The sequence below is a fragment of the Crocuta crocuta genome, unplaced genomic scaffold, assembly GCF_008692635.1.
Source record: "Crocuta crocuta isolate KB4526 unplaced genomic scaffold, BGI_CrCroc_1.0 scaffold90, whole genome shotgun sequence".
In the NCBI taxonomy this organism is placed as follows: domain Eukaryota; kingdom Metazoa; phylum Chordata; class Mammalia; order Carnivora; family Hyaenidae; genus Crocuta; species Crocuta crocuta.
In genome coordinates this window covers 6,165,917-6,191,984 of record NW_027527449.1, presented here as the reverse complement: position 1 = coordinate 6,191,984, position 26,068 = coordinate 6,165,917, and the positions used below count along the sequence as shown (strand labels likewise).

General features: G+C 42.8%; 1 protein-coding gene and 1 pseudogene across 3 annotated transcripts; one reads left to right on the top strand and one right to left on the bottom strand.

Annotated features, from left to right (window-relative positions):
- Nucleotides 1-301: 301 nt before the first annotated feature.
- Nucleotides 302-24,286, bottom strand: CYP4V2 (cytochrome P450 family 4 subfamily V member 2). 3 transcript variants are annotated; one of them, XM_077762379.1, is made up of 11 exons: nt 23,706-24,286; nt 18,835-18,947; nt 17,058-17,143; nt 16,079-16,269; nt 15,639-15,708; nt 12,911-13,037; nt 10,326-10,511; nt 7,826-7,928; nt 3,800-3,934; nt 3,528-3,707; nt 302-2,314 (listed from the first exon to the last, which is right to left on the bottom strand). In XM_077762379.1, exons 1-11 carry the CDS (start codon nt 23,917-23,919, stop codon nt 2,136-2,138), a joined length of 1,584 nt encoding a protein of 527 aa, XP_077618505.1. In that variant the 5' UTR covers nt 23,920-24,286; the 3' UTR covers nt 302-2,135. The 3 variants fall into 3 exon arrangements, with proteins under 3 accessions (XP_077618505.1, XP_077618522.1, XP_077618514.1); XM_077762396.1 differs by having other exon boundaries at nt 18,835-19,076; nt 23,706-23,742; XM_077762388.1 differs by lacking the exon at nt 3,800-3,934.
- On the top strand, nt 4,543-5,291 carry LOC144230384 (protein SET-like; annotated as a pseudogene).
- Nucleotides 24,287-26,068: the final 1,782 nt, after the last annotated feature.

Genomic DNA, 26,068 nt, shown 5'->3' with positions numbered 1-26,068 from the left:
CTCATGGTTTTGCTGATTCCCAGGCCTCTCTAGGAGATTTCACTTGCTGCTATCAGCCGAGAAAAATGTGCAGGGATTTCTACGTCTCCACTTAATTCTTCAGAATCAGGAAAACTCAGAATCAGTCTATGATAAGGGCACAAGGAACATTTGTTGGAAAGTCTGAATAGCAGTGAGGCCAGCAGTTCAAAAGCGCTATTTCCTTTCTCACTCATTATGAACCTGTCACCTGCTAATTTGTCTTTTAAAGCTATCTATATTTCAAGATGACATCGATTCTCAGAATAAAATATAGCACTCGTCATTAAAATGTAATTTATTTTTCTTGAGATATCTCTTTCAAGCCGTAGTTAGACAAGTAATAGCCTCACAGATACTTGATCATCCTCTTATTAAAAAAAAAATCAGCATCTGCATTTTGATACCACAGACCATTCCACCTGTAACATGGTTAAGAGAATTTCCAATTCTCAATTAAAACACAAATAACGAATTATTCTGGGGCTACATGAAGATCTTAGGCCAAAAGGTAACATTAAGGAGTATTTTACTTTAAAGTTAATTTCACATCTAGGGCAGGACCACTGAAAGAGAGGGAGGGGGAGGGAGGAAGGAAGGAAGAATAGAGAGAGAGAGAGAGAGAGAGAGAGAAAGGCACCTTTTCAATCTAAATATATAAAATTGAGAATACTAATTTCCATGAATAAAACTTTGATTATCCATAGTTCTCTGGAAATAAGATTTTCTACATATACCCACTTTCTAGATAACAAAGCTAAGCATATGCTATGAATCTTTTTCAACTGTATCATATATTTCCTTGACTTTTTGTCATCAGCTTAGCAACTGGGTTGTCTGAACTGGGTTCCCTGGGATAATAAAATGGGTAGAGCTACTGACCCTGTCCTAAATGACTCACCTGAAGTGCTCGCAAATGGCTTTGGTTTGTAATCTCTCCCTTTGATAGCCATTAAAGAATAAACTCTATCCTCTTACTTTGTTTCTTCTATCTGCTATGCCCTGGGAAAACTGAAGAAACAATCATACTATGCTTATTAAAAGTCAGTTTTTAAAGTCACTGAATGAGGGAGGGGATAGAGATATTGCCTATGGAATTAAAACTCAGAGAACGTGTGTCAGTTATCAGCTTGATAGGTATGTTCTGGAGGATTGAATTTGCTGGAAGTCTAATCCTAAACTAAGTGAGATATTCCTGAGTTACTAAATATAGATGGGTGGCTTCTCTTTTCTTTTAATGATGGAAGAGTTCTAGAAGGAATATCCCAAAATTAGAGGCAGAAAAATCTGTGTTCTAAGGACGCATCTAGTTACAGACCTGAGGTCCATAAAGTAAGAGCATGACACAGTGAAGTCCATCGTGTTGGCAATGGAGAGATGTGCAGACCTCTATTTCCAGCCCTGGCACCCACTAGTGGTGTGACTCCGGGCAGAAACTTACATTCTCATTGATTTCAAACCCTTTAAAAAAAGGGAACAAAAAACTTCTAAGGTCCTTCCAGTTCCAACAGCCATTTCTCAAACCTATGAGGCACTGTGGAGGATTGGGTATTACCAAGAGGAATCTTTCCCACCTGTATAGGATACATAAGCCTAGTTGAGATGCTATGAATAATGAAATAATGGCTATTGGCACCTGGTAAAAGGGAAACAAGAACAGAACTTATGAGTCAACTTACAAATTATCAATTCTAGGTAATATACTTAAGCCTCTTAGGTCTAAGTACTTAATTACCCTTTTCAAATTAAGTGCATATGTATACATGTATATACATGTTTCCCAGTCAATAAGAATACCTTTAAAAAGTTCCAGAATCTCAATTAAATTATATCCTTTGGTTGTGCCAATTGAATTGAATTGGCCTATGGATCCTTCTGCTGAGAAACTTGTCATCTGTTTATTTAGTAGTTAACCCTACTTTGGGCATCAAGACTAGGGTTAAGATCTATGGTGGTGATTAAAATATAAAAACTCTTTGGTGAACTTGATCCCAACGGAAGCAGGGGCCAGAAAAAAAAATAGGTCTAGGGACTAAGAGTATTGAGGCCAGATCTAGAAATTGTAAATCCAGTTCCTTCAAGAAAGACCTTTCACATGACAAGGGTCCAGCCTAGTACTATGGTGAGGATTCATCTGCATTTCTTCTTGTCAGCTTGATCCAGATGCCGTTGGTTGGACGAAGAATCAGCTCTCCTGCCAGACCAAGTTCTTCTCTTTTCTGGTTGGATTCCACCCAAAAATGCCTCAGGATGCAGGAAAGAATGACCTTTTCTTCCATTATGGCAAATCTTTGGCCTTCAAGTTAATGAAAATAGCATTACTTTAAATATACATATATCTCAAAGGTGAGAAATCACCACTCTTAGTAGAGGAAGCAAGCAATTTTATACTTTCACAATAAGGAGAATCAGAATTAATTGAGATGTTCGTTAAAAATGAAGATTCTTAAGCCCCCTTCCCTGCCCCGACCCAGTGCAGCCGAGAGCTGGGGTGGAGCAGGTATCTGTGTTTTAGCAGTAATCCCAGATGAGTTCTAGGATCATTGAAGCATGAGAATCACTACGAGATGGCTTTCTTATTGGGCCTTGAATTTATTTTACTACAGAGTCACCAAATGTGCTTCAGATTCATCCATTTAAATCTGACCTCAGTTTACTAATGCCTGCATTTACATGGATGATAAAATGCTAGAGACCATAAAGCCCATATAAATGTGCATAACACATGGCGATATACATTCATTTTGTTTAAGTTCTTCAGCTGTTCACATGGTAAACACTCTTTGCTTCTGTTTTGCAAAATGCCATTCTTAAAAGCAACAAACATAGATATTAGGTTATCTATAACCAACTGTTACAAATAATTTTTCTATCATATAAAATACATTCAACATTGGTCCAAAATCTACATTTTAAAACTCTACCATGAAATTGATTGTGCTTTATCTTATGAACTGAATTACGTACTGCCAAATTTATAGGTTGAAGCCCTAACCCCACCCTGTACCTCAGAATGTTGACTATATTTTCAGATAGGGTATTAACAGAGGTTAATCAACTTAAAACGAGGTCATATGGATGGACCCTAATCCAATCTAATGTTTTTATACAAAGAAGAGATCAGGATACAACACACACGGGAAAGACCATGGGGAGATACAGGAAGAAGACGACCATCTATAAGTCAAGGTTTAGAACGACATCTGAAGAAACCAACCCTGTTGATGCTTCAGTTTCAAACTTGTAGCCTCCAGAGTATGAGAAAATAAGTATCTGTTGTTTAAACCACCCGGTGCGGAGCACTTTGTTATGGTGGCCCTAGCAAACAATTATACTTTATGACAATCTTTTTTGAAACAATAATGTATAGTGAAGTGGAGGAAAAAAGAAACCAGTTTTTTTTTTAAAGGACTATAGCCTAGGAGACACTACATCTCAAAGAAATTATTTTGAGTAACCCACTACCACATGTGCTGGGAAAGATCAAACCAATTCTGATGGATACAAACCTATACAGTTTCTGGGTCCAGCGGAGAAGGGCACATATGCGTATGGGTGGCGTCCTTGCAAATTCTCAGGAAAGAACCGTTCTGGCTGGAATTCCTCGGGATTTGGGAAGTACCTTGGATCTCTATGCAGTGCATAGGGAACGATGATTGCTTGAACGCCTTTCACAATTTTGTAACCCGCTGTCAATAAGTAGGCGATAGGCCGTAAGAATGGAGCAAGACAGACATTAAAAAACCCTTCTTCCCTACTATCCTAATCATAGAGTTCTTACCAACTTCACAATTTTCAGTAAGATTACGGGCAAATAAAGGAACAGAAGGAAAAAGGCGAAGGCTCTCCTTAATGACACATTCCAGATATCTAAGTTTCTTCAGGTCTTCTACAGTAGCAGGACGATCAGACTTTCCTGATCAAAGCAAATACAGGAGATGACAATGAAAAAAACTAAATAGGCTTGCAGAATGGGACATCAATGAGGAATTAATCAAAGCACTGAAAATTATATACCTACAGCCAAAGTAGGATTTCTAATATTATACATAATCAAAATAAAATTAGACAATGTGCCAAGGGAAAGAAACAAGACATAAAAGGTCATGTACCATATGATTCCATTTGTAGGAAGGGCTCAGAACAAGTATATCCACAGAGACAGAGCAAATTAGTGGCTGCCAGGGGTTGGAGGAAGAGGGAATGGGGTTTGGCTGATTAATGGTACAGGGTTTCCTTTTGGGGTGCTGAACATGTTTTGGAATTAGAGTAACAATTGTCGAACACTGTGAACGTACCAAATCATATACTTTAAAATGGTTAATTTTGAGTTCTTAGAGCTTCCAGATGTGCACCTTCTCTTGAGTCAGATTCTTGGATTTCCCCACAACATGGACCCTAATTGCCTGTTGCTCCTTTGTCAAACAAAGAAACTAAGATTGTCTTGCCTCCTGGCCAGAAGAGACATCAACCTCCCTGGACTTACCAAAGGAAGACAGAGAATAGCAAGGATCAACTGTTCAAAATGAGTACAGATGGAGTTAAGGAACAAGCCAGTGGAGAGATTTTGAAAGCAGAACAGAACTATAACACCACTGACCATGTTTTCAAAGGAAGTTGGGATTGATTGCCAAAATCCCAAATTATGGAGGTAACAACATCTGTCAACCATCCACAGACTTTGTATTACTTGGAGAGGAAGATAAAGAGGTACTGCATTATCTGACCAGAGTTGAAGTGACAGATTCTGAAGATATTAATTCAGGTTATAGAATAGATGGTCATTTTGATTAAAAAATCCTTCCTTCAAAAATAAAGTTCTCCCCAAAGGATTTCATCTAGATGAGAGTGTGATCTGTCTTCAAAATCTACTGAAATCAAGTGGGCGTCAGAAAGGATTTGATGAAATGTTCAAATCAAATGGAGAATAAAGCCATAAGAAGATGGAGCATGAGGAATCAGAGAGTTTCTTTCTCTGGTTTACCAGCTATCTTGATGCTGGTACAGAGGAGTTAGGAAGGGACATCCAAGATGACATCTGGCCAAACCAATTACGATACTACTTGGCTCCTGCCATGGATGATGGAGAAGGGGATGCAGGAGGAGGAGAAAGAGAACATACTAATGAAGAATAGAATGAGGCTGAAGGCTAAGATGATGAGGATGATGGATGGAAAACTGATGGATTCCAATCTCCTGTCTTAATTTTCTCCAGCCCCCTTGTACTCAGCCATGCTGTTCTTGAAGTCTCTTTCCTCTCCTTTACACCATGATTCTCAACTTACTTGGAGGGGGTGGGGAGCAACACCTTGAACACAATGCCCTGGGGAGAAAAACTCTACCATTTTCTGTTCCAAATTCATTTTTACCCTTTTCTGCCTCAACCAACACTTCATATAAACATGTGGGTGAAAAAGAAAAGCCCTAGGCTCTCTTCGCTCTGCTGGAAGCTGATGGATTCCTGGTCCCTGTGTGGTAGTGCCTAGAATTCTAGCTCTTTTCCTCCATTTCCTCAGCACTGGGCTCAGAGATTACTTTGTGTCTCTACATGACTATGGACACAGTTAGCATTTACCAACATGTATCTGGTTACTTTACTTTCTCTTGGTTTTAATATATTTTTAATGCATTTCTAGATCAGGGAAGGGTGGGTTTGAGATGTCTGGGTTGGTGGAGTGGGCATCTTGACAACACGGCTTCTCTTTCAGCATGTTTGTGATGTTTAATGGACATCACAATTTAGGAAATAAAATCCTCTCCTAGTGCCTTGAGCCTTACCACTCCATGGGAGACTTGGCGAGCCTGTTAGACCTTATTTGGGATTGAGATTCTCTATTGAAATTTTCTCCCTGTTTAAAGTTTATTTTTGTTTCACTGGAGGGAAACGATGAAGCTCAGTTTTAAACATGAACAAGACATAAGTGTCTGTTACAATAAAACACACACAGATAAATGGTTAATTTTATGTGTAACAAGAGGAATTTATACTTGCAACTCAATACCCGAAGATTAGTTGCTCACTAAATTTTAGCACTAATAAGCAGGATAGAAGAAAAAGTGAGGGGTGATCCGCAGAAAACATGAAAAGCAAGAGAATAAACCATCTAATAATAATGGTGCTTTAATTATGCGAGATCAGTAGCAAAAAGCACGACAGCAATGAACCAGACACTGCAGAGGACACAAAATGTGAATGTATTCCAAAAACACTTGTGACCTTTTGCAAATTTACTCAGCACAAGCAATATGAGAGAATTAAAATCAATACAGAAAAAAATAAAATGGCCATAGAAACATAGCCAAAAAGTTTAGGTTGTCTCCATTCTACAAAATAAAGTCTTCCTTCTTGAGATGTCCAGTTGTCACACAATCTGAACTCAAAACTACGCGTCCAACCTCATCTCTCAATACATTGTACCATATGTTTTAAATGCTAGCTGTCCCTCACTATTCACTACTGTCCTCCAAACTTTTCTATTTCTGTGCCACTGTCCTCTCCCTCTCCTGCTTTTTGACGTCCCCACTTCTCTTCTCTATGAAACCGTGTAAGATACCACTTTGCTGGCTGGCTGACCCAATCTTTCATTTTCTCCTCCCAGCTATGCGAGCCATGTGATGTGTAATTCAACAAAGGATAAAGTCAATGGCACAATGCATAGCGCCTGTGTGGTCATCTGGCAATGGCTTCTATGTATGTCGAGGGCTAATCCCTGGAACCTATAAATATTACCTTATTCGGGAAAAGATGCCTTTATAGATTTGATTCAGTTAATGATATAAAAATGGGTAGATTATCCTGGATTATTCATCTGGGCTCCGAATGCTAGCACAAATGTCTTTTTAAGAGAGGATGAGAGAGATCTCACACACACACACACACACACACACACGAGAAGGTGGTATGAAAATAGAGGCAGAGATTTGAGTGATGTGGCTATAAACGAAGGGATATGCTGGTGGCCGCCAGAAGTGGGAAGGAACAGATGCTCCCCTAGGACTTCCAGGAAGGATATTAGCCCCACCAACACCTTGACTTAGGCTCGGCCATACTGATCTTGGAGTTCGGGTGTTCAGAACTGTGAAAAAAATTGCTGTTGTTTTAAGCCACCTAGCTTGTAGAGTTTATTAGAGCAGGCACAGGAAACTAGCGTGTCCTTCTTCCCCACCTCCCCTTCCTTTTTGTCTTGAAGATACACACAAGACCTGGAATAACAATCAAAGAAACAAAAGCCATGATGGTGAAGAAAAGAGAGAAAAAGCAAGACTGGGAGCCTGATGACACCCCCGTTGACGTCAGCCTAGGACTCGTCACCTGCAGATTGCTGGCTGTGTAACAGAAATGATGCCGTCTCAGCTTAACCCAACTTTTCTCTCATTTGTGGCCAGACCCAATCCTGTAGGAAACAGGTCTCCTGGATTTTCTCTCTCTAACATCACCTGCTCCTCGCTGCTCCAAAACAGCTCCTTCTTCCTATCACTCAGGTGCACAGCCAGGACTCGATATGTTATGCACAACGGCTGGTTCGTCTACGAAGCAGCGAGGTCCTTGGAGACAGTAGCGCTTGTCTGTGCACTCCGAGCATCTAGCCCAGTGTGGTCACATGCCAGGCAGTTGACCAATGCCTATAAGTGAACAGGGGAGGCCTTGCAAAGGAGACGGTACTGGAAGGGATGCTATGAGGGAGCCTTCCTGCTTATTACACTGTCTTTACAACAGGTCCTAGAGCACATCCTTCATGAGCACGAATGGCATCTGTTTTGCTGGACGTGGGACGTAGAGAGCAGCTAATGTTGGGGCCAAACATACCAAACACTTCCTCCAGTTCACTGTCCACTTGTTTCTGGACTTCTGGGTAAGAGCCCAATAGATACAAGGACCAGTTTATTGCTGCTGCAGTCGTATCATGGCCCTACAAAGGGGAGAAGAAACATGGCTTCAAGAACAGAGTTGTATTGAGAAGATTAGGCAGGGTGACTCCATCTTGGATTGGATCTGACAGCTGCAATGTGACTCCAGAACATAACAAATTCACCCCATACAGCATCTCACCTTGGTGACAAACACACATATAAAACAATTCCTTCAAGGTGGAGGTTCATGCTTGGACAGGCATTTCACCGTGACATGGAACAGTCTACTTGGTGAGAAGTGGCTCGACTGTGCCGATAAGGGAGCATTCCAAAGAGCGGGGTATGCCAGACAATTTAAAAGGGGGGAAAGTCTGGCTTTTCTGAGCCGACGTGCCACATCTGTACTTCTCCACTGTCCCTATTTGGAAGGTAGGCCTTACCCACTGATGCTGGACACCAGGGAGCACATAGGCAGTTGCAAGTAATATTCTCCAGAGCAAGAAGTTGGTAAAGAGTTTCATTTAATTTTACCAAGTTCTAGGCAAAACACTAAGCACTTTCCAGAAACTAGGGTAATTATTCTTCCCAAGAACTTCACCAAATACTTAATACTATAATTCACATTTTAGAGATCAAATACCGTGACACAACTTCCTATTTCATTTTGTCTGCTCCCCAGAGCCAAGCAAAGCACAGAATTCACAGGAGCGCACTGCTGGGATAGGGCTGGGGTAAAAACCTTCCGCCCACTTCTGGCTCCCAGGCAGTGAAAGGCATGGCCCCCACAGCCTGCACCCACATCACGGAGGCGGTCACGTTAGGTCACAACGTGATAGTTTGTGGTTTGCCTCCCATTTGATGCCAAGAAGAAAAAAACCTTAGAATTTCAAAAATTGTTAAAACTGGAAGAGATCATTGATCTGGCTGTTTTCATGAAGGGGAGAGGTCCCTGGTGGAGGGAGGTTTGTGTGCCCCATAAATGCACATATGTGTAGGTGCAGGATGACAGGACATGCGTGTGCACCCGTGTTTATGTGTGTGCAGCCACGTGCACTCGTGTGTGTATGTGTGCGCGTGCGGGCACTCGTTCGTGTGCCTACAGGGTGGAGAAGTGAGAAGGTCTCTCCACTTCAACATCAAATAATAATAGCCAAGATCTGCTGTATGCTTCCTGGGCACACTTTCTGGTACACTTGAAAAAAATCACGAATCTAATCTGCAAGGCCCCTGCTCTAACAACGAGAACACTGAGGCCCAGGAAGCCTCTATGAGGCGCCGAGGTTATACCTCAAGGACAGATTATGGCCGGGCCGTGGCCCCAGAGCCTACATGCTTAACACCTCTGCTTTTTAGCTCAGTGGGTGTTGATTTTCCACATAAAATTCCTTTTCAATAAAGTGCTCTGTTTCAAAAAACAAGTTTAAAATCACCGCCTTAGCCCATCTCTCTGCTGTACACATAGGAAAGCAACAACAGAGACCGGGGAAGATGGGAGGCATCTCATAGGGCCAGTGAGCACAGAGCCAGAGAAGAGCTCAAGTCTACAGAGGCTTAACACCATCTGCTTTCAGCTACAGGATGCAGACCCACCTCTCTGGGGAAGAAAGGACGGATGCACTCCAACATCACACCTAGAGGGCTGTAGGCAGCAGCTAACATAACAGTGACCATGTGCTGAGCCACTGAAAATGGTGGATGTTTCCAGATGGCCGNGTGTTGTGTAGAAACTAATTTGACAATAAACCATTTGTAAAAAAAAAAAAAAGAAAAGAAAATGGTGGATGTCTTTGGTCTCCTCCACTTCCAATATATTACCATGTGGTGCTTATAAAAACCATTTATCTAGCTCTATTTGGCAATCCATATATTGAGAGACTCACTCCATGTGATATTTAATAGTTTGTTAGAATTCTCTTTGTAAAAGCTCCATTTTTTACTATTACTGTTATTACTGGAAGACCAGAAATCTTTTTTTAGAATCACAAACTGGTTAAATTATCCATGGGACGGCTCTTGTTCTCTTCCTTAGGGAGGGCAGCAGCTAAGGACTCACTGGGAGAGGCAGGAAGCAAACAGCCTTCTTTCAAAGGAAGGAGTGAAGACACAGACTAGTGGGTTTCAGAGATTAAAAGAAAGCGTGAAGCAATATAGAGAACACAGCAATTTCTGGCTGGTCTTCTTGGAAAATTCTGACAGACCTTAGGTTTTCTTGAGCGGAAAAAAAAAATGCATCTATGCTGTACTCAGCATGAATCAAATGTTTTTCTGAACATGGAAGTTGATCTGATACTTAATTAGGTTCTTAAGTTGGGTAAATTTTAATGCTAATCTGATGACCGTTTCTTAGCTATATTAAGCTACTTTAAAATTACATTACACTTTCAAAACTAATGTTATAAATTCTAAAAACTAATTGGAAATTTAATGATACCTGAAAATAACACGATATAAAATACCTCAAACATGAAAGTGTCAACTTCTTCTCGAATCTCTTCATGACTTAGCTTGTTCCCTTCATCATCAGTCACATTTAAAAGCAAGTCAAGGAAAGCCTTGCGTTTATTTTTGGAGGGGGAGGAGTCCTCATCACCACTTCTGTGTTCTTCATTTCTCTTCAGCTCCTTGGCCCGTTCAGAGATGACCTAGGATTTAAACCATCATACGCTTGGGTTTGGAATTTGTTATAACCTAACAATACGCCTTCCTATGAAAATATCCTACCTTCTTTGGGGCACCTGGGTGGCTCAGTCACTTACGCATCCAACTTCAGCTCAGGTCATGATCTCACCTTTGTGAGTTCGAGCCCACTGTCGGGTTCTGTGCTGACAGCTCAGAGCCTGAAGCCTGCTTCAGATTCTGTGTCTCCCTCTCTCTCTGCCCCTCACCTGCCTGTGCTCTGTCTCTCTCTCTCTCAATAAATATAAAAAAATTCTTTAAAAATATCCTAGCTTTTTTAACCAATTTTTTCTAAACCTTTCCTATCCTTTCTATCTCAATAATAACTTACACTCTTGTAAAAATATAGTCAAGCTTCTTAACATCTTATGGCATTTTATCTCTCAGCCTAGAGATCTGAATGAGCCATTGAGAAAAAAGCATAGGCGCTAGAGAAAATTCAGTCATTGTATACTAGACTAATTGCACATCACTGTAATTACATGCTGTAATGAAGGACAGAAATGGCAGGTTGATGGGTAAGTTCTCCTGTTTGCTTGCTGTTCCTCTGGCTAGACTGCTCCCTCCTCAGCATGGCTGGCTCCCTCCTTTCATTCAAGTCTCTGCTTACAGTCGCACGATCAGAAAGACCTTCCCTGATCATTGCTATGCCAGTCCCTACGCACTATCTTCCTAACCGTTCATTATGTCTTCTCATTTCCTTTGCCATCTGGAATTATGTTATACTTGCTATTTAGTGCCTTTCACTTCTAATTCAAATGTATGACCATGTGGCAGCAAACTTGTCTTTGCTCATTGATATCTTTCCAACCTCTAGAACACTGCCTGGCATTTTAAGAACACTCATTATTTGTTGAACGAATGAAAGCATTAAAGCCCACAAACTTCATTTGGCTACACACTTCAACTTTTTTCTCCCATCAGGCGATTGACCAAACCTGCTACTAAGTAGTTTGAAAGAACAGATCCTAAGTTCTTGGAAGGCAAGCCTTCTTGATTGAACCCTAGTGCCTAGCATTCAGGATATAACTTTCAATATTAATCAAATGAATAATATTGTTCCTCCAATTAGGAATTCATTAAATATTGATACTGATATTAACGTATGACAGCTGAGGAAAAACTCAAGTGTGCCTATAAAATCCAAACTGTTGGCCAGCCCCCTCACCCTGGTGATTGCCCTGTATTCATCTTTGACACAGACTGACATCTTGTATCCAAAACAACATCACTTTGTAATTTTTGAATTGGAAACAGGAATATCCAGTTAATTTTAACCTTTTCTAAATTGAAATACTACTATAAAGGTTCGTTGCCTTTGAAAACTACTGTCTAATACAAACATCTTCCAGAGACTCTTATAATACTCATATCTAGGTTCTTTTAACATAGCACCCTGTTTGCTCATAAATATTCATAGTTCATATCTCATTTTGCCATTTTAATAGATAACCTCCCTTACTAAACTAACCTATCTTAGAGTAGGAAACCTACATGTCATACTCATTACTATGTCTCTTACATGTGGCAAACTGGAACTTAGCAACTGTTTAATTAATATTTACTAAATACATAACTGAAATGTAATCATGTTGCCTTTTTTTCCATTATTCAATTCAAATATTATGAGACACAGCCTCCATGATTTTACACTGGGTATATTAACAAAACACAAAAATCTAGGACTTAGGAAAGTCCTGCAGGGCGCCTGGGTGGCTCAGTCGGTTAAGTGACCGACTTCAGCTCAGGTCATGATCTCATGGATCCTGGGTTTGAGCCCCGGGTCAGGCTCTGAGCTGTCAGCACAGAGCCTGCTTCGGATTCTGTGTCTCCCTCTCTCTCTCTCTCTCTCTCTGCCCCTCCCCCTCTCATGCTCTGTTTCTTTCTCTCTCTCTCTCTCTCAAATAAATAAGCATTAAAAAAATTGTTTTAAGTCCTAGAAATGGGTAGTAGTAGTGATGGTTGCATAGCATTGTGAATGTACTTAAAGCCTCCAAATTGGACACTGAAAATGGCCATAAGGGCAAAGTGTTCTCTTGTGTATATTCTACCACACTAAAAACATGAATTAGGGGCGCCTGGGTGGCTTAGTCGGTTAAGCGTCCGACTTTCGCTTAGGTCATGATCTCGCGGTTCGTGGGTTCGAGCCCCGCGTCGGGCTCTGTGCTGACTCCCAGCTCAGAGCCTGGAGCCTGTTTCGGTCTGTGACTCCCTCTCTCTCTGACTCTCCCCTGCTCACGCTGTCTCTCTCTCCTAGAAATAAATAAAACATTAAAAAAAAAATGCTCCGAGAGGAGCGAGGATGCTATGCCCATAAAAAAATAAATAAATAAATAAAAACTAAAAACATGAATTAAAGACTTACAGTATTGGTAAAATTATGTAGGATTTTTAGGTTCCTTCTGTGTTCCCATCCTGCTTTATGCATAAGAAACAAAAAGTCAAGCCAGAGCCAAGGCATCTTCATTCTTCGATGTACCAAATCACTCATCCTGTAAATAGGATAAAAATATGTTAACTGACACCCTGGAAATGTGTATTTCCTTAGCACCTATTCAGTGCCTGCTCTTAATGAGGAAAACATATGGGAATGAGGATGACTTCTCTGAAAGGCTACTAAGAGCTCTGTCCTTTATGCTCAACAATGAATGCATGGGCTTTTACATACCCAATGAAGCTTGAAACTTTAATGGTTTCATTAGCAGAAGGAAGAATTTGTTATAAAACATCCGTACCAGGTGGCCATCTGATGTCTGCTCCTGTCTCTCCAGAAAGAGTTCCTGACCTCCCAGGGCCACTGTGGCTTTTGGATAACACAGTAGGATGAAATCTGCCTCTTTCTAGTATCTACTCATTTGCTTCATCACTCCTCCGGAGTGACAGATAACAACTGGCTGTCCCCTTCCGCAGAGAAATGCTCACCGAATACCCATGTGTCACACAGCTGTCCTGAGTACCTCCCTGGTCATTTCCAGCGAGACAGCAGCCAGGCCCCTGCATCATCTCCGCCTTCAAGACTGGCTTAGACACCAATTCCTCAGAGAGGCTTTTCCTGACCACTCATCCGTAGGACATATCCTTGTTTACCTTGCTAATGTCAACTTGATCTTTTCTTTCTCAGCAATTATTAGAATTTATGTTTACATTTATCCCTTTCAATGCGTGTCTCCCTGCTATTCTTCCTGCTGTGCAGTGATAAAACCAGTCAGCGCCTCGGGCAGTGAATGGCAGGTTACAGATGCTCAGGAAGCGTTTATTAAAATAAAGTGAAATGAGCAGTGAACTTAAAGACAGGATATGTCCAATCCTGGCCCTGACTCTTTTAGTTTTAATTTTATTTATTTATTTATTTATTTATTTATTTATTTATTTTTGATTCATATTCAAGTTAGTTAGCATATAGTGCAAGAATGATTTCAGGAGTAGACTCTTTAATGCCTCTTACACATTTAGCCCATCCCCCCTCCCAAAACCCCTCCAGTAACCCTCTGTTTGTTCTCCATATTTAAGAGTCTCTTATGTTTTGTCCCACCCCCCCGCTTTTGTAATATTTTTGCTTCCCTTCCCTTATGTTCATCTATTTTATATCTTAAAAATCCTCATAGTAGTCAAGTCATATATTTGTCTTTCTCTGACTAATTTCTCTTAGCATAATACCCTCTAGATCCATCCACGTAGTTGCAAACGGCAAGATTTCATTCTTTTTGATTGCTGAGTAATACTCCATTGTATATATAAATCACATTTTCTTTTTCCATTCATCAATCAATGGACATTTGGGCTCATTCTATCCTTTAGTTATTGTTGATAGTGCTGCTATAAACACTGGGGTGCATGGGCTCCTTCAAAACAGCGTACCTGTATCCCTCGGATAAATAACTAGTAGTGCAATTGCTAGGGTGTAGGGTAGTTTTATTTTTAATTTTTTGAGGAACCTCCATACTGTTTTCCAGAGTGACTGCACCAGTTAGCATTCCCACCAGCAGCACAAAAGAGATTCTCTTTCTCTGCAGCCTTGCCAACACCTGTTATTGCCTGAGTTGATAATTTTAGCCATTCTGACAGGTGTGAGGTGGCATCTGATTATGGTTTTGATTTGTATTTCCCTGATGATGAGTGACGTTGAACATTTTTCATGTGTCAGTTGCTTGCCCTGACTCTTAATAGCTGAATAACTTCAGGCCATTTTTAAAGTAAAATTGATTCTTGCAGTTAAAAAATAATATTCGGAGCAGAAAATATGGGAAATGAGAATGAACAACAAAAGCAAAAGACAATAAGAAAAAGAGATGTGCATATAGAAACCAGTAATAATCACAGCTAATATTCTGGTATAGCGCCTTCCAGTTTTTCTTTCTAGAAATCATGTTTTTCAAATGTTTACTTATTTATTTTGAGAGAGAAAGTGAGCATATGGGGGAGGGGCAGAGAGAGTGAATCCCAAACAGACTCCGCTCTGTCAGTGCAGAGCCTGATGCAAGGCTTGAACTCACAAACTTGAGATCATGACCTGAGCTGAAATCAAGAGTTGGACACTTAAGTGACTGAGCCACCCAGGTACCCTTCTTCCTATAAATAATTCTTCATGCCTGGTGGCTATCATACTAAAAAATTATTTTGCCTTTATCACTTAGTATCATAATGTAATCTCTCAACATGTTATAAAATAATCCTTTTAAATTACAGCATCATCTGGGTGTGTCATCATTTACAAAACTGTTCCTCCACTAGTAAAATACATGCTTCAATGACTGGGTTAATTTTAGTATAAAGTTTCATTTTGAAACAAGGAGACAGATACTCACAAATTATTAGCAATAATTTTTAAAGCCCTCAGAACCATGTTAAAGACAATCCAAGGGGCGCCTGGGTGGCTTAGTCGGTTAAGCGTCCGGCTTTCGCTTAGGTCATGATCTCGCGGTTCGTGGGTTCGAGCCCCGCGTCGGGCTCTGTGCTGACTGCCAGCTCAGAGCCTGGAGCCTGTTTCAGTCTGTGACTCCCTCTCTCTCTGACCCTCCACTGCTCACGCTGTCTCTCTCTCTCTCTCTCCTAGAAAAAAAAAAAAAAAAGACAATCCAAAGGACGTCATTTACCTATAAACTGCCTGCACGTACTCAGAATCACCATTACTTTGAGCACCAATGTTCTTCCCCATCGCCGTTTCTGTAAAACAGAGGCAAGAAGCAACCATTCAATTCAAGCACCTATCCTGTGTTCGTTTTCCAGGGACCGACACTTAAAAAAAGGACACAGGTCCTGTTCAGTTCTTAGAGGTTTTGAAATTGCTCTTTCCCCCTTTTTTCTTATATCATCTACTTCCTGTCCCTGCTGCGTCTTCCTTCCCCCTGACCTTCCTGGCACGTTGGCTCTGTGACTCTCCTGCCCAAAGCCTTAGCAGGGGCAACGGGACCACCCCAAAGAAATCCAATAGCCTTTCCGATCCCCTCCTTTGCCTTCCCACTGGAATGTTAGTTTCTGTGTGGGCCATGCTATCTTAACACCGTAACTTTAGAAACAAATCAGTGAGACTTACCACAAATTATATCTAAGGCACAAAGAGTGATGTAAAAAAAGCAGTTAAATGCTTCTTGGTTAACATGTTTTTCAAGCTTATTAACCAATACATTTGCTTGTTCATTCATGACATCTAAGAAATCTTCCAGAATTGTAAAATGGAAAGTGGGCGTTAACAACTTTCTCCTAGATCGCCATTTGTTTCCAGTACTAGAAATACAATACATGGTTACAGATAAAAGAGGAGCAAGAGCGGAAACAGAGTGTAAATTTAGCCAAGTCAACACAATTCTCCTGAAAGAGCTTCATCTATAGGTTCTCAGATGCTTTGGTCAGAAAGACAAAGATTCGTATATAGTTACAGAATGTGGATATTTTAGATCCTTTTCTAAACTTACTAGTATTTAAAAGAGCACTCATGACAGTTGAAAAATTTATAAATTTTTCTAAATTTCTGAGTTTTTACGTTAGAATACTTTGTCTCCCCTCTGTGAATACCTTAGTCCTCAGATGATCCCGATGGTCTACGATTCTACTTTGATCTCTACTATCTTCAAATTCTTCACAGACCCCACAGGGTCCTGCCCTCTCTTCATAGGCCTTCTCTCAGAGGAAGGAGTCCTTTCTGGATGCCAGCTCAAGGACTGGGGTTTTGTGCTCCATACACTTAGCTGGGGCTACTGCTTTTTTCACTGGGTTTTCAAGATTTGCCTGATCCAAACTCTCCTTTCCTTTACTCCATCTGTCCACCAGGACCTGATTCTTAGAACACTGGTCATCACCATTACTGAGTACCATGGCTACAGGTTACCATACATGCTGGACTCCTGTTCGTCAGAGCCCACTGTTCTCCAGATCTTTCCTTCCAGCTTTGCCCATACTTCCTGGTAGCATAGTCTTGGGATGGAAAATGACTTTGTGCCAACTCCTGACATAGCAAGTTGCCTATGGAAGGCACTGATTCTATGACACAGCTTTATAAAGTGACACTGACATACCTGGTAAGGAGTCCTAGGCCAAGCCATGGTTCGAGGAACTTGTACATATAGGATTTGTCAATTTGCCTTGAACTCGTTAAAATTACCTTGGAAAGAGAAAAAAAATTGAGAGATAATATAGACATCAAAGCAATTTCAGCTGTAAGAGGACGTGACTAGAACACTACTCACTACTTTTTTAAAAAAATGTACCATTTTAACTATTCTTTTTTTTTATGTGTATTTTTGAGAATGCATGTGTGCACACACACATACACACACACACAAACACAAGTGGGGGAAGGGCAGAGAGAGGGAGACAGAGGATTTGAAGTGGGCTCTGTGCGGACAGCAGAGAGCCCAATGCGGGATTCGATCTCACAAAGCATGAGATCATGACCTGAGCCGAAGCCAGATGCTTCGCTAAGCTATCCAGGTGCCCGGAACACTACTTTTTAAAGTAACATCTCATAACTATTATTTCTCTGTGATTCATTTTTATTCCTGTGCCTCTAAAAATGTCAAGTAGAGTGTTTAACAGATAACTGTCATTCAGTCTTGGGGACCAAATGGAGTTGAGAGAAAGGAAAAGGTCTAGGATGATGTCCTGGCTCCTACCACAAACTAGGATCCAAGAGGGGCCGTTGACTATGAGTAGGGGGATGGGAGAGAGGAAGTAGTTGAACCCAAGGACGACCATGTCTAGGAAGATAAAAGTCACAAGTTCATTTGTGGACATGTTGACTTGAAGACATTCAAGTTGCCATGGTCTGAAAGCAGGTATAATGCTCAGGATAAAGACATGAACTAGAAGGTGCATATTTGAGTGTCCCCAGCACATAAGTAACACTGAAGGCCATGAGTGTGATCAGATCACCTGGGATCCAAGTGAGGCAGAAGGGATGAACATTCGGGTCTGAGCAGGAAATGGTGCCCAGACTCCTGGCTCCAGTTCTGCATTCCGGATGGTTCTCCACCCACACACACCAAACCTGCTCCCAAGTCAGCCGTGGCTGAAATCCTATGCCTGTTACCCTCATTATCTACTCTAAACCAGGCCGCTACTGTGTGGCACGAGAGAAATCCAACATTGCCACAGCAGTAACTAAGAAAGACATACCCCAGCACTACTGCCTAGGAAATTCTGGGGTTTTTTTGTTCCACGCAAAGAAGCTGTTTACCCCATTTTTACTCCCTGACCCAAATCCTCATCAAACCACAAGATAATCCAGTGTCATACTAAGTAAAAAGAATAGTAAAAAGTAAAGTAAAAATACTTTTTGAGCAGTAACTTCAATAGTGTGGATTAGTGACATCTGACTTATCAATATCAGATGAGCATTCTTTTTTAAGAAAATTAACTTGGCATAATCAATTTGTAATGGCTAGGAGACTTGGGGTACCTTGAGAGAAACACTCATACTTTATTAGTCTTACATTTTTAGACTCAGAAAATGGTGGCTGGCAGGTAACATGTGCTCACCTTGTGAAATAATCTATTCGTGTTTCTATGAAACTATATCCTCATGTAGACTTTCCAGAAAAGGAGAATATATTGGACCTGATAGAAGAGATGCACAGATATCTAGACACTCCTACTCACCCCCATATTTAGACTATCTTAAAGTCTAATAGTCTAAAGTATTAAATGGCCCCCACATAGCCAAAAATATTTAGTGAAACGCTCAATATACTGAATTCAAATAACACAAGAACATTTTTGCTATCCTTATTTTGATGAGACTCTCACACCACCAAATACACAGTGGAAACGTGACCCTATTTCCCACACACTCACCTCCACGTTTTCCGCATTATAAATGGCCAAGATTGGTACTGGCCCAAGCCAGAGTTTTAGCAGTGGAAGATGCCGATATTCTTCCGTGTAACAAATTAGCTGCTGAAAAAATTCTGGGAGAAAATATTTCATTATAAATGAGTTCCTTATGGTGTCTTCTGGGTCTGTTTGTTTGTTTACTTTGGGCAAGTAACTTAACACTTGCCAAGTCTCTCACATCTTCAAAGTCAACCACACAGTCCCTATTAAAATATATAATGATTGAATTGTGAGGGTAATTTAATTATGAGTAAGATAACATACAAGAAACGAGTCCCTCCAAAGGGCCCAATCCTTGGTCTCAGGGAGATTATCACTATGGGACACGGTCCCTTTTGTAATACCAGACAAAACAAAATGGTTGCTTAAAGAGGAGTTTAGGTCTGAGGATTTACTGGTCCTCGTGGACAGGACTGAAAAAAAAAATTCATGAAGGAGACGGCATTCGAACATTAAAACAGGAGTTATCTTTTTATAGGCAGGAAAGAGGAAGTAGGGGTAGAGAGAGACTGTAAACCACGCAGCAGAAACAGCAGAGCAGAAGCATGGAACTCTGAAAATCGCTGTGGGTGCAGCTGCAGCATAAGATGGGGTCATACCACTACAAGAGGAGATTGGAGCACTGGAGGGTTTGATTTTCTCTGATACACTCTACGGAGTCACTGGAAATTTCTGGTGGAGTAGCAAGACTAGAATAGTATTTTAGCACAATAAAACACCAGTGTGTGTGAGGTCTGTGAATCCCCTGGGAATACCAAGGCCACAGGAAGCCGCTGGGGGTGGGGAAAAGGCCGGGGTTCAGTGCAGCCAGGGTTAGGGGTACTGGCTGTGCTTTATGGCTGCTGCTTGCATTGGGTACGCGGAGATGGTGACCGTCAATCCCAACTACAGCCTCTAAGTAATGTGGAAAACTTGGGAGTCAACACTTTCGGTGTTGAAATCCATGAGGCCCCAGTCTGGGGAATGCAGCATGGCCGTAGGGGAGATCAAGCCATTACAAAATTCTCAAGATGGAAATGAGGGCCATCCAAGTAGAAACAAATGACAGCAGCCAGTGACAGAAGAATTAAGACACAGAGTCCAGGCCTCAGAGAAAAGACCTGGCAAAGACTAGACAGGCTTTCAGGACACAAGTCAAACAAGAGGACGTTAAGGGAGGATTTGAGTCCCAGCTGGGGAAGTGATTACACGTTAGGAAATGGAGTGGAAGCCTCCTTACACTGCTAGGAAAATCTAAGTAGGGAGGCAGGCTGGTCGGTATGCAGATGTGGATTCAGGGCTTCCCCTGGGCCAAGAGAATGCCTGACTGACAACAGCAAGGCTAATTCCAACCCCAGGGTGACACTACTAATATGGTACTTAAGATTTTGACAGAGCTGTTTTGACATGGAAATTTGGGCGCCAGGGACAAATTGATATGGCATAAAACACGAACCATTCAACTTCTCAGCACTTTTTCAATGCCAATAATGTGCGCACGCTCAGCCCAGCCCTGTTTCTCACTCATCCTTAAGCGTCACCCATTCCCAGGCTTCAGGTCAGGGTGTGCGCAGTGCACTAGGACAGGAGTGCACGACGTCCACTGCATACAATACTAAATAAAAGTATTGATTTTTTTAAGTATTTGCAGATTTCAGCACATCAAAATGTAGTAATAATTATCCTAAAATAGCTAACACCCATCAGGTCATATTCATTTACAGCAGCAAGTTATTACATGTCAGAGCTAGAGGGAGGGTTTTTGATGCATTTTTACACCTCACCATAGGTAAAGCAAACACACTATTATTACTGTCACAATTGACGAAACTTGCCCAATATCACAGAGTTCATAAACAATAGAACCTGGCTTTGTACTTACGGCAGCAAGACACTACAATGTGCCATCTTAACCATTACCCCAGATTGCTTTCAAATGTCTCCTGGTCTAAATGGTTGTCAAAATTGCTGTGGGGGCGCCTGGGTGGCTTAGTCGGTTAAAGCATCCGACTTTCTCTTAGGTCATGATCTCGCGGTTCGTGGGTTCGAGCCCCGCGTCGGGCTCTGTGCAGACTGCCAACTCAGAGCCTGGAACCTGTTTCAGTCTGTGACTCCCTCTCTCTCTGACCCTCCCCTGCTCACGCTGTCTCTCTGTCTCTCTCTCCTCTAGAAATAAATAAAAAAACATTAAAAAAAATTGCTGTGAAAAGAGCTGGGTCAAATCAACAGTGTCAAAATGCCATGTCTCATGATAACTGCCTGCCTCATCTGATCTGATAGAGGAGACGCAAGTCTGAGCCTGTGGTTTGAAGGTATCAGGTGCAATATCAGAGAACAGTTAGGGCAGGCAGGTGTTGACATAATGGACTAAAAACAGCAAGAAATTGGTTTGAAAGGCCAATGAAAAGTCAACGGCAGGACTCCAGGTTGAGATTACTGAGGCTGGAATTTGAACAGTGGCTGCAAAATCAAAAGCACAGCCTCTGCATAAGAGACAAGGTCACTGAGAACAGGGAATGTATCTTAGAATATCCTGACACCAACCACTTTGTTTAGCTCAATGTTGGGCACAAGGGAGAGCCCACTGACGATTAAGGAACTTACCCTAACCAAGCCCTAGACAGCGATCTAGAAATAGCATGCATTGAATTTAATCCTTAAAATAACGGTCATCCAATTAATTTACAAGTTAAGGGCACAAAACTTTAACTTAGAGAGTTTCAATACTTGCTTTACCTATCTTGGTACTTCCATGTTAGGTACATATATATTTATAAATGCTGTATCTTCTTAGTGGATTGACCTCTTTATTATCATGGAATACCCTATTGGTCATTTATTACAGTCTTTGTTTTAAACTCTATTTTGTCTCGTGTAAGGGCAGCTCCCCAGTTTTCTTTCGGTTTCCATTTGCAGGAAACATCTTTTTCCATCCCTTCGCTTTCAGTCTGCGTGTGCCCTTATGTCTGAAGTGAGTCTCTTGTAGGCAGCATAAAAATGGATCTTTTCTATCCATGCAGCCATACTATGTGTTTTGATTGGAGAATTCAGTCTATTTGCATTTCAAGTAATTTTTTAAAAATATTTTTTATTTATTTCTAGGAGAGAGAGAGAGAGAGAGAGAGAGAGACAGCATGAGCAGGGGAGGGTCAGAGAGAGAGAGGGAGATACAGACTCTGAAACAGGCTCCAGGCTCTGAGCTGGCAGTCAGCACAGAGCCCGACGCGGGGCTCGAACCCACCAACCGCGAGATCATGACCTAAGCGAAAGTCGGATGCTTAACCGACGAAGCCACCCAGGCGCCCGGCATTTCAAGTAATTCTTGATACCGTCATTTTGTTCAATGTTTTCTGGCTGTTACTGTAGTTCATCTCTTGCTCTTTCCCCTTTAGAGAGTTTTAAACAACTCCTCACATTTAAACAACTTGGTTGCAAAGCTGGAAGTGGAGCAAAGCTTTGCCTGATGCCAAAATCCAGTACTTGTTGACGGATTAAAAAGTCCCTTTGTAAAAGCCAGTATGTTGTCATTCTTTTCACTTAGAAAGTAACTCCAGGGAGAAGAAGTCACAGTTTATTTTGAAACAGGTCTCATTCACTAGAGATTTCAATTTTTAGAAAAAATCCCCCAAAGACTATGAGATTTCTTAAGGATATTATTTCTTGTTGGGGGCTAAGAGATCTCTATATTTACACAATTCCTCTTAAATACTATCAAGTCTCAGGGTAGAAGGAGAGGTTAACTCTGTTTTTAGTATCAACCAAGATGATTTTTACAAACATAGTTTTCATATATCTAGATGCGGCGTTGGATGAGTTGAAACATTAGTCACATTGATGTTTAGTTGGTGAAAAGTTAACTTGGATTTCTTCTGCCTGGAAACATTTTCAGTATTTTTGTAAACACCCCACACACCCCACTCCCGCCCCATGAGGCCTTATCTNTCATGTTCAACTGCTATTTACAATTAATCGAAGGTGAAACTCGATTGTGGTCCTTGGTTCATTTTAGAATCTGTCGCTTTGGGCAAATCTTTTCAGCTCTGGGTATCCCAATTCACACACCCATAAAAACGGAGTGCTAAAATCTAATTCACTATCCCTAACGAGAGACTGTAAAACCAGGTACTTACGAGAACTTTCTAACTCACNAAAACAATTCACTGTTTAATACAGAAGGCTTTTAAAACTTGCTGTGTTGAGTTTTCCAGAGGGCCCTGCTCTCATAGTTTACTGTTATTACCTAACTTCCTTAAAAGAACGAAAATAAGAAGGTCAAGAAGGGTAGAAAGTTGTGGTCAAATCTTGTGATGTGGGGAGGGAGGAAAGCCTCAGATGAATCTCTAGTCCCTGATTTTCCGGAGGGCAGGGGCGGGTGGAGGAGAACAGGACTGGTTTCAGGTACTTGCCCTGGTCCAGGGAACTTTCTGCTCTAAGGCTTTCACAGCCAAAGAGAGAAGGCGGCAGGGTTTAGAGATATAGCGACAGCTACGAAGTGGGAAGAGAAGACGCAGAAGGACCGAGCTTACACATAATGCGTTCCAGCCTATACATTAAAAAAAAAAAAAGAAAAGTTGATGTGAAACAAAGGCACGAGCAATTTTATCAGGTGTCATAAGAGCAAACTGGACAGAACTGGGAATCCACCCTCCAGCAGGTGACGGATTCTTCTTTCCCCGAAGCAGCCGGCGCCTCAATAGCGGGGCTCTAGGCTTGCTGAGCCCGGGGGCGGGGATGTTGGGAAGCTCCCGCATCCTGCGCCTCCTGCTGGGGGCGGAGGGGGGGTGCTCCGTGCAAGGCTGGGAGCCCACCGGCCCCCGGGTGTCGGTGGGGGCGGCCGAGGGGCGGCCTCTCACCTTTCCCTCCTGGGTTCATCAGCAGCGCGTGTCCCACCAAGGGGTAGCAGCCGGGCAACGTGGGCAGGTCCTTCATCTGCTGCCACTGCCGCGCGTAGCTCGCCAGCATCGGCAGGAGGTTCAGGAGCAGAGCGGCGCCCGCCACCGAGACGGCGCCCAGCGCGCCCCACAACAGCAGGTTCGGCCCCAAGCCCGCCAGCCACAGCGCCAGCATCGCGCCCCGGGCCGCTGCGCACCGGGACAGACTCGCAGGGCGACAGGGACGAGGTGCTGGGCCAACGCCCGGAGTTCAAGCGCGCCGGTCCCGGGAGGAGCTGCGGCCGCCGGGACCGCCCGCGCGAAGCGGGGAAGCGGTGGCGCCCGGCCCGCTTGCTCCTCCTGCGGCGGCAGACAGGCCCCGTCCGGCGTCGCTCCAGCGGGGGACCCGGGGCTTCTCCCTGCAGCGGCCGCCCTGGGCCTCGACGCGAGGCTGGAGCCTCCCAGGCGCCCCACACAGCACCACCCGGGTTATAACCGTGCAGGGCACAAACCTACGCAAGGCACTCGGGCCTCTGTGTTTGGTCTATGGGAAACCGAAAGACCGGAACACGCCTCCCGCGTTACAGCGAGGGTGGCTGAGTGTTCAGTGACGGCACTTAAATGGGGGAGGAGAATGGGGTGGGGTCGCGGGCGGCTGCGTGTGGCCAGGGCGGGCTGGGCTTGGGGGATTCGCCCACGGGAGAACTCCAGCTAGACAGAGCCGCGTGTTTAAACATTGAAATAAAGAGGCATTTGGTTTGAAATTCAGCCTTTGGGGCTTTTCTTTTCCTCCCCCTCTGGCCGGGTCTCTAACCTCATGCTTCCTTGCGCAACGGGCAGAGCTGCGCCCTGCACCCCGGCTCCTGCATCGCGCAGAGCAGCCGCCTACCTTCATCGGGGGCAGCTGTGGGGCAACGACCTTAGAAGCACCGGTTTCCAGTTTGCATCCAGTGGCTGATTGAGACAAGGGCGAGCTGAGTAAGGTTGCTGTGGTCCAAACATTTTCCAAAATGTATTTGGGACCGTGAAAAGCCAGCACCCAAACGAACAAGGGAGGGAGGAAGGTCAAGGCCTTGGAAAGACATGGGAGTAAGAGAAGCTGAGAAAGACACAGAGGAGTGGGGTGGTTGGTAAGGGAGTTATAGTCATTTCTTCAAGAGGGAATGAAGGTAAATCACTGAGCCTGCAGAAGGAAGTTTCAGGAAAGTGACCAGGATACTGGAATCCTGCCCAAGGACTGTGTTCCCTAGCTACCAATTTCCCTCTGGTCTTCAGGCTGAGGTGCCTCAAGCCTGCCTTAGGCTTAAAAATAAAACTGTCAGTTACTCTGCCAGCAAAATGGGTATATTTGGAAATAGCAGAGTTGCAATTTTGAGACACACCAAAGACAACAAGACCCTAGGCAAGTCTGGAGAACAAAGAAGAAAAAACTTTTAAAAATGTTTATTTTTCGAGTGTGAGTGGGGGAGGANCCAAAGACAACAAGACCCTAGGCAAGTCTGGAGAACAAAGAAGAAAAAACTTTTAAAAAATGTTTATTTTTCGAGTGTGAGTGGGGGAGGGGTAGAAAGAGAGGAAAGGACTGAAGATCCGTAGCAGGTTCTGCACCAAAAGAAGAGAACCAATGTGGGTGTCCAACTCACAAACCTTGAGATGGTGACCTGAGCTGAAGCAGGTCACTCAATGGACTAAGCCACTGAGGGGNGGGGGTTGCAGAGAAACCCCAAACACTCTTTTACACAAGAGAGAGGGAATTGGGAGTGGCTGCTAGAAACTGAAAGTCCATTGGCTAAACTGGGAGTTCAAGATATAGCAGCTTCTCATTGGCTGAGTTATGGCAGTCTCTCATTGGCTGTGCTGTTGCTAGGGGAAGAGAAAAACCTTGGCCCGCCCTCGCCCAAGTACCCGTGTGTTGAGTCTGCAATTGAGGAAGANCCACCCAGGCGCCCCTATTATTATTTTTTTTTTTAAGAGAGGGAGATGGAGAGAGAGAATCCTAAGCAGATTCCATGCCCAGGGCAGAGTCCAAGGTGGGGCTCATTCTCACAACTAGAGATGATGACCCGAGCCAAAATCAAGAGTGAGATGATGCTTAACCCACTGAGTCACCCAGGTGCCCTGGCGGTTTCCCTTTACTGACTTACAAAGGGCCCAGGCTGGAGTGCCCATCTTCTGGTGGCGGGTCCCTAAGCTATAGGAGAAGTGGCAAGGAAGAAAAGTTGAGAAATGCCCTGATTCCTACTTTGTTTAATTAGATTAGTTTTTGTCTGCAGCTATTGAATATCAGGTTTCACTCAACCATTTACAGGGCCTCTTTGAGGTAGAGAAAAATATTGCCTAGGGCA